Below are 12330 nucleotides of genomic sequence, written 5' to 3'. Positions count from 1 at the left end.
AAACACATATAATAAGTGTTCTGTGTTTTTGGCAATCCAGAGTTTTCTAAATTATTTTCTTTAGAGCTCCACCTCCAGTGGAGCTTTCCCTGCTGTTTCTCTTTTATCTATTTCCTTGCAAGGGGTATTTTGTTTAAAAAAAAAAGGGGGGGTTTACTGTTTTTAAAAAATGATATAAACCACTGAGCTAGTCCCTGGCTAAGCTGTGAAGTTAAGTTGCATGACTAGTGGTAGGAATTAGGCCAGAACCTGTATTTCCTTACTCCTAAAAGGAAACTTGGGACCGGGCGTGGTCGCTCATGCCTGTAATCCCAGCACTTTGGGAGGCTGAGGTGGGCAGATCAGATGAGGCCAGGAGTTCAAGACCAGCCTGGACACCATGGCAAAACCCTGTCTCTACTAAAAATACAAAAATTACCCAGGCGTGGTGGCATGCACCTGTAATCCCAGCTACTTGAGAGGGTGAGGCACGAGAATCACTTGAGCCCAGGAGGCAGAGGTTGCAGTGAGCCAAGATCATGCCACTGCACTCCAGCCTCGGCAACAGAGTGAGACTCTGTCTCAAAAATAAAATAAAATAAAATAAAAATAGAAACTTGGAATAAGTACATCCTCTGGACTTAAATTACTCTAATGCAGTATCTGAATTGCTTACTTTGAACATATTTACAATGTGTCCTTTATTTGTATGTTACCTTTTTCTTTATTTCCACTTCAACAATTGGAATTAAAACATTTTGAAAGACACTAAACATCAGCTTAACCAGTAATTAACATTGATGAGTAGAGAAAAAATTTAAGACAGCTGCCAAGTTGACCACTTAAGTGAGGTATGATTTGCTAGTATTTGTCATCTGTGGGACTTTATAATTATAATAATAGCAGTGTAGTTACACTGTGATAGAAAGTTGACAGTTAACTTTTTCCACTTATCAAACTTCAGAACAATTCCGAAAGTTTCTAGTTTTTAGTTTCCAGGTAATTTATCATTCAATTGATTAAAAATCTATTTTGGGTCACAATTATGAACAATAATACAATTTTTACATATGAATGACATTAACACAGTATTCCTTCTTTTGTAATTTCCAGGGAAAGACTACTATTATTCTAAGGTGTCTTGATAGGTAAGTGTCATGTTAACCTCTAAACTACGGTTATGCTTATTCTAGTTGTATAGGGCAAGTTAGATCTAAAAGACATAAGGAAGGGGAACGATTTTAAGACCCAAACAAAATATTTAATTCTTAGCAAATCCTTAGTATAACCTTTAAGAGCGCCTTTAAAGATAAAACTAACAATAAGCCAAAAATTATTTGAGACTAATACTGGATTTCCCTCTTTGAGGGAGAAATGTTACTGTAAAGACCCAGCCTATAATAGTATTTACCCTCTTTTTGGCTATGCTACTCTGGTATTTAAATTATTTTTATTCTACCTAATCTACAGTTATTTGAACATTCATTGTAAGCTTTAGTTGCTCAGGGGTACATTTTTGAAGCACAGTGTTGGTCCTCAAACTGGATATTTTATCATTTCTTTTATATATTTGCTAACGTATACTGTAGAAGCAGGCCGTCAGATTAAGATTTAGGATTATGATTGGTAGATGTTGCAGGAAGCTGATGTGGAAAGCCTTCAATCACTTTTGGAAGATATTTCTCTGTTCCCTTCATTTGAATACATATATCTTATAACTTCTCCAAAAATCATCAAAAGAGATGGAATTTGGTGTTAAGGTCACATTAAAGAAACATCACTCATTTGAAAAATATTATTAAAGGATACAAATAATAAATTCCTGCTTTGGTGTAATTCCTTTCACCAACAATATTGTTTCTCAGAGGAACTATCAACAGTAACACCTGTTTTATCTTTCTATCTCCAGGAATCATGGGTCTTTTTAGACCACATTTAGATGTTTCCTGTCATAAACAGATCATCTAATACAACACCAGCTTAGGACAAAATACTACAAAATAGTACATTAAGTTGAAAAGTATTAATTTCTTTCTTTCTTTTTTTTTGAGACAGAGTTTCGCTCTTGTTTCCCAGGCTGGAGTGCAACGGTGCCATCTCGGCTCACCGCAACGTCCGCCTCCTGGGTTCAAGCGATTTTCCTGCCTCAGCCTCTCGAGTACCTGGGATTACAGGCATGTGCCACCACGCCCAGCTAATTTTGTATTTTTAGTAGAGACAGGGTTTATCCGTGTTGGTCAAGCTGGTCTTGAACTCACAACCTCAGGTGATCCGCCTGCCTCGGCCTCCCAAAGTACTGGGATTACAGGTGTGAGCCACCATGCTCAGACCTGAAAAGTATTAATTTCAATTCCTCAATAGTCTACTTAGGAAAAAGTTAATTTTCTAAACTATAGGTTAAATATCAGATCTTATAAATTTTGTCTTAAAAGTAGCATTTTGCTTGATAAAATTTCTATCTTTCAGGAAATATAACCAAACATTACTCTCTATATAATGTATTCAAAAGATATATGCAGGGGTGATATTCAAAATATTTAATAAACATAATTATATAAGTCACAAATTTAAAAATCATTTCTCTTTCTTCTCCAATCTGAGGATAGATACGGGGTCAGGCACAGTGGCTCATGCCTGTAATCCTAGCACTTTGGGAGGGCAAGGCAGGCGGATCGCTTGAACTCAGGAGTTCAAGACCAGCCTGGCCAACATAGTGAGAAGTCGTCTGTACCGAAAGATGCAAAAATTAGCTGGGCATGGTGGTGCACACCTGTATTCCCAGCTACTCAGGAAGCTGAGGTGGTAGGATTACTTGAGCCTGAGAGGTTGAGGCTGCAGTGAGCTGTGATCATGCCACTGCATTCTAGCCTGCATGACAGAGTGAGACCCTGTCTCAATAAAATAAGAAAGTAAAATAAAGATATGTACCAATATAATTTGGCCTTAAAAAGGAAGGAAATTCTGTCACATGCTACAACTTGGATGAAGCTTGAGGGCATTATGCTAAGTGAAATAAGCCAGAAACAGAAAAAACAAATATTGGGCTGGGTGTGGTGGCTCACACCTGTAATCCCAGCACTCTGAGAGGCCGAGGCGGGCAGATCACTTGAGGTCAGGAGTTTGAGATCAGCCTGACCAACATAGCGAAACCTCATCTCTACTAAAAATAAAAAAACTAGGCAAGCGTGGTGGTGGACCCCTGTAATCCCAGCTCCTTGGGAGGCTGAGGCACGGGAATCACTTGAACCTGGAAGGGGGAGGTTGCAGTGAGCCAAGATCGTGCTACTGCAAAAAAAACAAAACAAAACAAAACAAAAATACATGTGTGTGTGTGTGTGTGTGTATAGTATGATTCCACTTACATGTCTAGAATAATCAAACTCATAGAAACAAAAAGAATGGTGGTTACCAAGAACTGGGGGAAGGGAAAACGAGAAGTTGATTAATAGGTATGGAGTTTCAGTTTTGTGAGATGGAAAAGTTCTCAATATTGGTTATATAACAGTGTCAATATATTTAATACTACTGAATTGTACACTTAAAAATAGGTAAGATAAATTTTATGTGTTCTTGACCATAATAAAAAGTTAAATATATATACACCATAAAACTGCTTACCAGCAATATAAGCTATAGTATAAATAATTCAACAAATTGTTTTAATATTTTCCTAATCATTACTGATTTTAAGGACTTGTTGATATAATTTATTAACTATCACTATCTAAATGATGCCTATATTTGAGCTGTGATTTAAGATAAAGAACTGCTAGAGAACTGCATTAAAGTCTTGCATTGTTTTTGTTTTTTTGAGACAGGGTCTCTCTCTGTCACCCAGGCTGGAGTGCAGTGGCACGATCTTGGCTTATTGCAGCCTCAACTTCCCAGGCTCAAGTGATTCTCTCACCTCAGCCTCCTGAGTAGTTGGGACTACAGGCATGTAATACCCTTTTTTGTAGAGACAGAGTTTTGCCATGTTGCCCAGGCTAGTCTTGAACTCGTAGACTCAAGCAATTTACCTGCCTCGGCCTCCCAAAGTGCTAGGGTTACAGGCATTAGCCACCATGCCTGGCCAAGTCTTGCATTGATGTTGTAATGTGACAGTCATTAGATTCCTAGCTCCTCACATCATGGCTGAATATAAACCCAGTGTCACTTTGGGAGGCCGAGGCGGGTGGATCATGAGGTCAGGAGATCGAGGGCATCCTAGCTAACATAGTGAAACCCCGTCTCTACTAAAAATACAAAAAAAGCAGCAGAATGACGTGCACCTGGGAGGCGGAGCCTGCAGTGAGCCGAGATCACGCCACTGCACTCCAGCCTGGGCGACAAAGCGAGACTCTGTCTCAAAAAAAAAAAAACACAGTGTCAGTGCTTCCTGCATGGCCTGGATGTGGAGATCTTGTGCCCAGCGTAGCCATCCACACTGCTAGCCTCAACTCATTCTCTACGTGCCCCAGCAGTGCCTTTAGGGGCTACCACATTATGCATGCGCCGTTAAAATCCACTAAGATGGTGTTTTGCAGGTTTATTTCTTTTGTATATATAATTTATCTCAATGCTATTATACAAGGTAACTTCTCTACTAATAAAGTTTTTAAGAGGAAGGAAAAATGAATCAGGTAAGATGGTAGCATAAGAAACTAATACCACCTACAATGATGATACTATCTGCCTTTATTTTACAGAGACGAGCCACCAAAACCAACCTTAGCTTTGGACTATACATATGGAAGAAGAGCAAAAGGGTACAACACAGTACGTGTCTTTTAAAGTGACATTGCTATGCCCATAGATGGGAAAGTAATACTGCTGACTTTGTTTTACATTTTCCATCTTATCTGTAATCAATAAACATATCCAGTTGTACACTTCATAGCTGTCTGCCATTAAACTTGAAATGCAGTGTGGCAGATAGAAGCCAACCCAAACTGTGAAAAGATTTTAGCCTTCTCATGTATTATGTCTTAAAATGCTGTAATAAGATACCTTTTTAACTTTATTGTACAGTTCATGAGAATAGTATTGTGAGTTACTTTCTGTCTCTCAAAAATCTGCTAAAATATAGGTTTGACCTGTGGAATATTTATGAAAATATACTGTTTAAAATCTAAATTACTAGCATTTAAAAATGCATCTTGAAGTTGATGGTACCAGTTGAGATCATATGCCCTACTTGATTATAATCCTATTTTCACTTGTTTTAATGTCTCTTTAGAGGAACATTATAAACTCTTCAGGATAGAAGGAAGGTTTATAATATATGTTGGCGGTGGGGGGGCGGAATTCCTAAATAGAATCTTTTTGGAGTTGTCACCTGAAAAGAGGTCATTTCTTAAATAAAGTTAAGTGTGTAGAAGGACAATCTAGAATGGAGCATCCTGCTACTCCTCTAACAAAGGCACATTTTTATACACTGACTTAGTCCAAATGTTTGCTCATCAGTAGACAGTATATAAAGAGATAAAACTTCCTATCGTTGCTTCCAGGATTCACCAACGAAAGTGGGTTATTAAAACTGAAATTTAAAGAAAAAACCTAATATATGGAGGTACAGGAGAACTTCATTTTTGTGACCCACTTGAATTTTGACACGAGTAATAAGCCTAGAAATGTAATGATGCTTTTCATTGGAAACTTTGAGACAGCTCTCTCTCATAGGCTTAACTTTTGAGAAGAGCTCTAAAAAGTTCCCTTTATCAAATTGTGAATTGAGGGAGATTTTCCAGTGAATAATTATTTTCCCCACAAAAATTAATGATTCAGATATGAACAGCCAAACAATTGTAGAGATTGCAAAATGAAATTTTGTCAAAAATCCAAAATAATATTTATTCATCTAAAACTTATTTTATTGACATTCTGTCTCTTCCAGGTTCATGGGAGTAGATACATAAAAACTTGTGTGATTATTTTTTTTCCTAAACTTTGTACTGTCAAGTGGGATATTTCCATGTTCATTCTGGAAGCATCATATCTTTCTCAGATTTAATTCCCTAAGAGTCCTAAATAGAAATATTTTGTCAGCTCCTCACACAATTTCAGTGACCTGAAGGGTCTTCAGTGTCAGGACAGAAGCAGAAATGCCATTAGCCAACAATCTAGGAACGTCTTATGGAATAGATGGTCCTATTTCTTTTCTTTTCTTTTTCTTTCTGAGACAAGGTCTCACTTTGTTGCCCAGGCTGGAGTACAGTGGCAGGATCATAGCTCATGGCAGCCTCAAACTCCTGGGCTCAAAGAATCCTCCCGCATTAACCTCCCAAGTAAACTGTCCCCACAAATTCACTACAAGCATGCACCACCACACTCAGCTAATTTCAAAAGATTGTTTATAGTGATGGAGTCTCACTGTGTTGGCCAGACTGACTTTGAACTCCTGGCTTCAAGTGATCCTCCAGCCTTGGCCTCCCAAAGTGTTGGGGTTTACAGGTGTGAACCACTGCACCTAACCCTAGATGATCTTATTTCTGAACTTCTTGGCTGCCTAGCCCTGTCAGTTTCCTGTTATTTTGAGGGTCCTATAAAAAAGAGAAGCAGCTTTTCCGCCCGCTCCCCCCTCCCCCCAGCGCCGCTCCGGCTGCATCGCGCTCGCTCCGAGTTTCGGGCTCCTGCTAAGCTAGCGCCGCCGTCATCTCCCTTCAGTCGCCGTCATGATTATCTACCGGGACCTCATCAGCCACGATGAGATGTTCTCCGACATCTACAAGATCCGGGAGATCGCGGACGGGCTGTGCCTGGAGGTGGAGGGGAAGATGGTCGGTAGGCCAGAAGGTAACATTGATGACTCGCTCATTGGTGGAAATGCCTCCGCTGAAGGCCCAGAGGGCGAAGGTACCGAAAGCACAGTAATCACTGGTGTCGATATTGTCAGGAACCATCACCTGCAGGAAACAAGTTTCACAAAAGAAGCCTACTTTGGGAGGCCGAGGCGGGTGGATCACGAGGTCAGGAGATCGAGACCCTCCTGGCTAACACGGTGAAACCCCGTCTCTACTAAAAATACAAAAAACTAGCCGGGCGCGGTGGCGGGCGCCTGTAGTCTCAGCTACTCGGAGGCTGAGGCGGGAGAATGGCGGGAACCCGGGAGGCGGAGCTTGCAGTGAGCCAAGATCGCGCCACTGCACTCCAGCCTGGGCGACACAGCGAGACTCCGCTCTCAAAAAAAAAAAAAAAAAAAAGAAGCCTACAAGAAGTACATCAAAGATTACATGAAATCAATCAAAGGCAAACTTGAAGAACAGAGACCAGAAAGAGTAAAACCTTTTATGACAGGGGCTGCAGAACAAATCAAGCACATCCTTGCTAATTTCAAAAACTACCAGTTATTTATTGGTGAAAACATGAATCCAGATGGCATGGTTGCTCTATTGGACTACCATGAGGATGGTGTGACCCCATATATGATTTTCTTTAAGGATGGTTTAGAAATGGAAAAATGTTAACAAATCTGGCAATTACTTTGGATCTATCACCTGTCATCGTAACTGGCTTCTGCTTGTCATCCACACAACACCAGGACTTAAGACAAATGGGACTGATGTCATCTTGAGCTCTTCATTTATTTTGACCGTGATTTATTTGGAGTAGAGGTATTGTTTTTAAGAAAAACATGTCATGTAGGTTGTCTAAAAATAAAATGCATTTAAACTCAAATATTTGAGAGAATGCCTTTTAGTTTAATGCATAGTTAAATTCATCCTGTAGTGTTCCTGGAGGAGCTAGAGCCGGGTTGTAGGCTACTACTCATCAATTAACTTCTACAGTGGAGACTACTACTGGGACTGGAATATAAAAAAGAATTAAAGGTTTTGATTGTGAGTTGCAATAAAGGGAAAGACCATGCTCATAGCAGTGCCAACATCTGAAGTGTGGAGCCTTACCCATTTCATCACCTACAACGGAAGTAGTTAACTGGAAGAGATTACCAAGAAAATAAAAAGAGACTCATTCAGTGGAAGCAAAAAAAAAAGAGAGAAGCAATTGGTTGATCTCTTGTTCCCCCACCTACCATGTATTATTGTCAGTGGTAGCCTGTCAGATTCCTCCACAGGAATCAGGAACAAATCATCTGCTTATACTTTTGTTCAAGTAGTCTCGATCCGCAGCCAGGACTGCCATTTGTTAGTCCCTTTTCTTTATGCCTTACGTGTGTCTAATTCATTCTGCAAGCTTCTGTCTTCCTAAACAGGAATGTTTTCCTATTCACCTGTTTTATTTCTATCTAGAATTATAAATGTTTTCCAAAAGATAATACCAAATTTGCTCAACGGGTTAATTTTTATCTAAAATCTGCATAAGTGTATGCCACATTTTATTTACAAGATCGACGCACCGTTTATGTCTTCTGTTACAGTATTACTAGAATTAGGGCATTTGTTTACACATATAGAGAATTCTGAATATTTCATCATTTTTCTTTAAAATAGGTGCTTTGGTGCATTTTGAGGGATGGGATACAGGAAAAAATTTTGACTGCCAAGAAACGGTTGATTAAGGACTACAGTATTTTATATGTATAATTATTACTGTCAAGTGCTTATGACATGTAAGAAGTACCTAAAATTCAAAAAAATCAAAAATTTTTGTTTTTCAGCCAAAAGATATCGCTCACTTTTGGGAACTGGGTGGAGGAACCTCTTTATTGGATTTAATCGGCGTACCCATCACAAGTGACACCTTACGGTAAGTGAGCCAGCTCCAGGAAAAGCTGTAAGTACACAGGAGTGTCCCTAGGAGAAGTATGAGTTGACTTTTCTCAGTCAGAATTTTGGAGCACAGTTTTATGTTGCTGAAGGCTTATGCCCACTTCTTTTCTAAATGCCTAAATTGTAATGCTTTCAAAGAAGTTTTAAAAGAACCAAGATTTTGGCCTGTGCTGAACTGAGATAGCTGACATTCCCCCTAGTAACATATTTTGCAAGCTGAAAACAGACAGACAAAAAAAATACATCAAATTACACTTGGGCAATGAATTCATTTTGTAAAAATAAATTTGAAAAGCTTAATTCTTTCCATTATCCATCTCAGTATGAGTTAATTGGGCTCTGAGTTTTTTTCTTCAGCTGAGTATTATAAGCTACCTTTGAATTTAATGCTAATTTACATCCTTGAAGCTTCATTTAAAGGAAGACTATATGTCAGAGAAGAGAGAAAGTCTCTCCGTTTGCTGAACTTAGAGAAATAGAACTTAGGGGAAACCTCAAAATGCTTGAGTGATGTTTTCCTGACAGTGACTCCCACATGTTGGCCAAATATGTGGAAAATTGTGACATTTCTTACAATGTTCCTGGGAACTGGTCTTAGCTAAGAAAACATTTTTTTTTAATTTGAAATATTTTGTTCTTAGAGTTTAACATAAACCATTGCTGCTGCCTGGATCAAATACAAAGGGCTTGACAATTAGTTGTTACATGTTGGTCATTAAGCTCCTTGGAGGATGGAATTATTTCTTGTTAATGGGACCGTTGTTTTTCTAGAACTGGCTGGATACAGTTGGCTTTATTTTGTCTTTTTTTTTTCTTTTAATGAAATATGATTTACTTTCTTTCACTTATTACAAAAGTAATATATGCTCATATAGAAAACTTGTAAAAATACTGAAAGACACAAAGAAAGTAAAAGGAACCAGGATCACATTAAAAAATAACCACTTTAACATGTTGAGGTATTTCTTTCAGCCTTTTCAATGTCTGTAAATAGACTTTGTACAGGTTTGGGATATTTTATATACATATTTAGTTCTTGCTTTTCCACTTTTAAACACTTTTCCCTATGATATTATTTTTCAGAAACATGGAATTTTACAGTTAGATAGTTTTTCATTTGTCTCTCTTTAATGGAGACAAATAAGTGAAGCTGCCTGGGAATAGTGCCTAGTGGTGTGGTTGAGAAGAGATGTTGAGGGGCCGGGTGCGGTGACTCAGGCCTGTAATCTCAGCACTTTGAGAGGCCAGAGCTAGAGGATCACTTGAGGTCTGGAGTTCAAGACCAGCCTGGGCAACATAGTGAGAACCCATCTCTACAAAAAAATTAAAAAATAAAATTAGCCAGGCATCATAGCATGCCTCTGTAGTCCCAGCTACACAGGCGGCTGAGGCAGGAGGATTGCATGAGCCAGGGAGTTTGAGACTGCAGTAAGCTATGATCATACCACTGTACTCCAGCCTGAATGACAGAATGAGACATTGTCTCTTTAAAAAAGAGAGAGCGAGAGAAAGAGAGAGAGAGAGAGATAGTAAGGGTAGGAGGAGCTTCCAGTTAGTGTGGCCAGAGGCTGAAAGGGTGAAAATACAGGAGCTGGCTCTTCCCTAGGTTGGGAGTTGGCTCCTATTCAGCTGATTTGTTATATTACCTCTCTCCCCTTCTCAAAGCCCAAAAGGTTTTGGCCTGCTGGGGTTGTGGGAATTCTAGGTTCTGCAGGAAGCCAGATCATCCCGAGGGTTAATACCTCATTTGTGAGGTCTTGGTCTTCCTTTCCCTGGAACCCCAGGACAGCTGGGACCTGCTTTAGGAAAGAGGAAGGGTCAGGGTTATGATCAACAGAGGGAAAGGGAGCCATAGGCTTGGATCTAAAGTAGGTTGCTGAGTGGTTAAATAATTCATGGAAAACATTTCATTCTTCACGTGGTTGCTAATCTCAAAGTGTTTTTGACTGGAATTCGTTTGACACATAATTTCCTTGTGTTGGATGAAGTCCCACAACTTGAGAAAACAATATTACCAAATACCGTTAGATACTGTTTATCTCTGAAATAACCACTTATAGAATTATAAATGCATTGAACATTTCCACAGACTTCAGACAATTGGTAATAGAACATTTCCTGTAGTCTGAATCTCTGTTTTAAGAGTTTATTTTTTAAAAATTTGGTGTTATCATTTGCTATAAAATAGGTAAAAAGTAACAAAAGTATTTCCAATATACTGTAAACAAAAATTTTAATCTTAGAAAAATTTGAGTAATTTATTTTTCTTTTGCTTAAAATAATTTTTCACTTGAAAAAATAATAAATTTTACGTTATATCCATTTCATCACAATGAAAAAATGTTAAATCATAGTTGAAACATAACCATACCAAAACCCTAAAAATAAAATTAGTACAATTAAAAATGTATAAATTATTTTTACAGTTAAGCAAAACTGTTTATGAGCTTATTAAAATGACATAAATATAATTGCCTAGACCATGTAATAACGCAATAATTTTTAGAAAATTTGATAATTAGTGTATAAAAGACCACTTTCTGAATTTAGACCAACAGAATTGTTACTGTTTTGCTTGAATTATACAAAATAGCCTGTTCACTTGAACTAAACAAAATAATTAAATAACATTATAATTTTGTGCTATGTCTTCTAGCAGAATGTTTGCTGTGTTGATCAAAGATATATTGGTTTTATTGGATATAATCCTAAACCATCAAGGATTATGGTTCTACATACTTATTGTAACCATTTTTTAAAATACTCCTAGATTTATATATGTTTAGTTTTTATTGTGGTAAAATACACATAGCATAAAATTTTACTCATTTTTAACTGTGCAGTTCAGTAACATTAAGTATATCCTCATCACCATCTATCTCCAGAACTTTTTAATCTTCTGGAACTGAAACTCTTTACCTATTAAACAATAACTCCTTATTTTTCCCTCCCCAGCTCCTGGCAACCCTCATCCCTATTGCCTGTCTCTATGAATTTGACCACTCCAGTACCTCATATAAATGAAATCATTCATTATTTGTCCTTTTGTTATTTATTTATGTCATTTAGCGTAATGTCTTCAGGGTTCTTCCTTGTTGTAGCATGTGTCAGGATTTCCCTCACTTCTAAGGCTAAATAATGTTCCATTGTGTAAACAAATAACCACAGGTTAGTTATCCATTAATCCATGCAGGAACATTTGGGTTGTTTCCATCTTTTGACTGTTGTGAGTAATGCTGGTATGAACACTGGTGTACACTATCTGTTTAAATCTCTTCCTTCAGTTCTTTTGGGTATAGACTCAGAAGTGGAATTGCTGAATCATCTGGTAATTCTATGGTGAATTTTTTGAGGAATCACTATACTATTTTCCACAGCATCTGCACCATTTTACATTCCCATAAGCAATGTACAGGGGTTCTAATTTCTCTATATCCTCACTAATACTTGTTATTTTCTCATTTAAAAAAATGTTTTAGGCCAGGAGCGGTCGTTGACACCTGTAATCCCAGCACTTTGGGAGGCTCAGGTGGGTGGATCACCTGAGGTCAGGAGTTCGAGACTAGCCTGGGCAACATGTTGAAGCCCCGTCTCTACTAAAAATATACAAATTAGCCAGACGTGGTGGTGCACGCCTGTAACC

The 12330-nt window shown here is 38.2% G+C and overlaps 2 protein-coding genes across 3 annotated transcripts in view; both read left to right on the top strand.

Moving 5' to 3' along the window:
- The window catches only part of DYNC2LI1 (dynein cytoplasmic 2 light intermediate chain 1), a 38712-nt gene that overhangs the window by 8321 nt on the left and 18061 nt on the right, over nt 1–12330 (top strand). For both annotated transcript variants that reach the window (XM_033175855.1, XM_033175856.1), the window contains 3 exons: nt 1093–1127; nt 4668–4737; nt 8576–8664. In XM_033175855.1, the coding sequence (XP_033031746.1) occupies nt 1093–1127; nt 4668–4737; nt 8576–8664 (194 nt within the window). The remainder of the gene's footprint in view (nt 1–1092; nt 1128–4667; nt 4738–8575; nt 8665–12330) is intronic.
- On the top strand, nt 6509–7951 carry LOC117062390 (translationally-controlled tumor protein-like). The gene is made up of 2 exons (XM_033175857.1): nt 6509–6914; nt 7173–7951. The coding sequence occupies exons 1-2, from the start codon at nt 6633–6635 to the stop codon at nt 7422–7424; spliced, it is 534 nt and encodes a 177-aa protein (XP_033031748.1). The 5' UTR covers nt 6509–6632; the 3' UTR covers nt 7425–7951.

The sequence above is a fragment of the Trachypithecus francoisi genome, unplaced genomic scaffold (assembly GCF_009764315.1).
Source record: "Trachypithecus francoisi isolate TF-2019V2 unplaced genomic scaffold, Tfra_2.0 Lachesis_group17, whole genome shotgun sequence".
Lineage (NCBI taxonomy): Eukaryota > Metazoa > Chordata > Mammalia > Primates > Cercopithecidae > Trachypithecus > Trachypithecus francoisi.
This window is presented reverse-complemented; position numbering and strand designations above follow the sequence as displayed.

Excerpts from the sequence above, each read along its gene's own strand:
- LOC117062390 (XM_033175857.1), top strand. The coding sequence starts at position 6,633 with ATGATTATCTACCGGGACCTCATCAGCCACGATGAGATGTTCTCCGAC. Across the intron at positions 6,915-7,172 it reads ACTTTGGGAGGCCGAGGCGG|AAGTACATCAAAGATTACAT; the intron begins GTGGATCACGAG and ends GAAGCCTACAAG.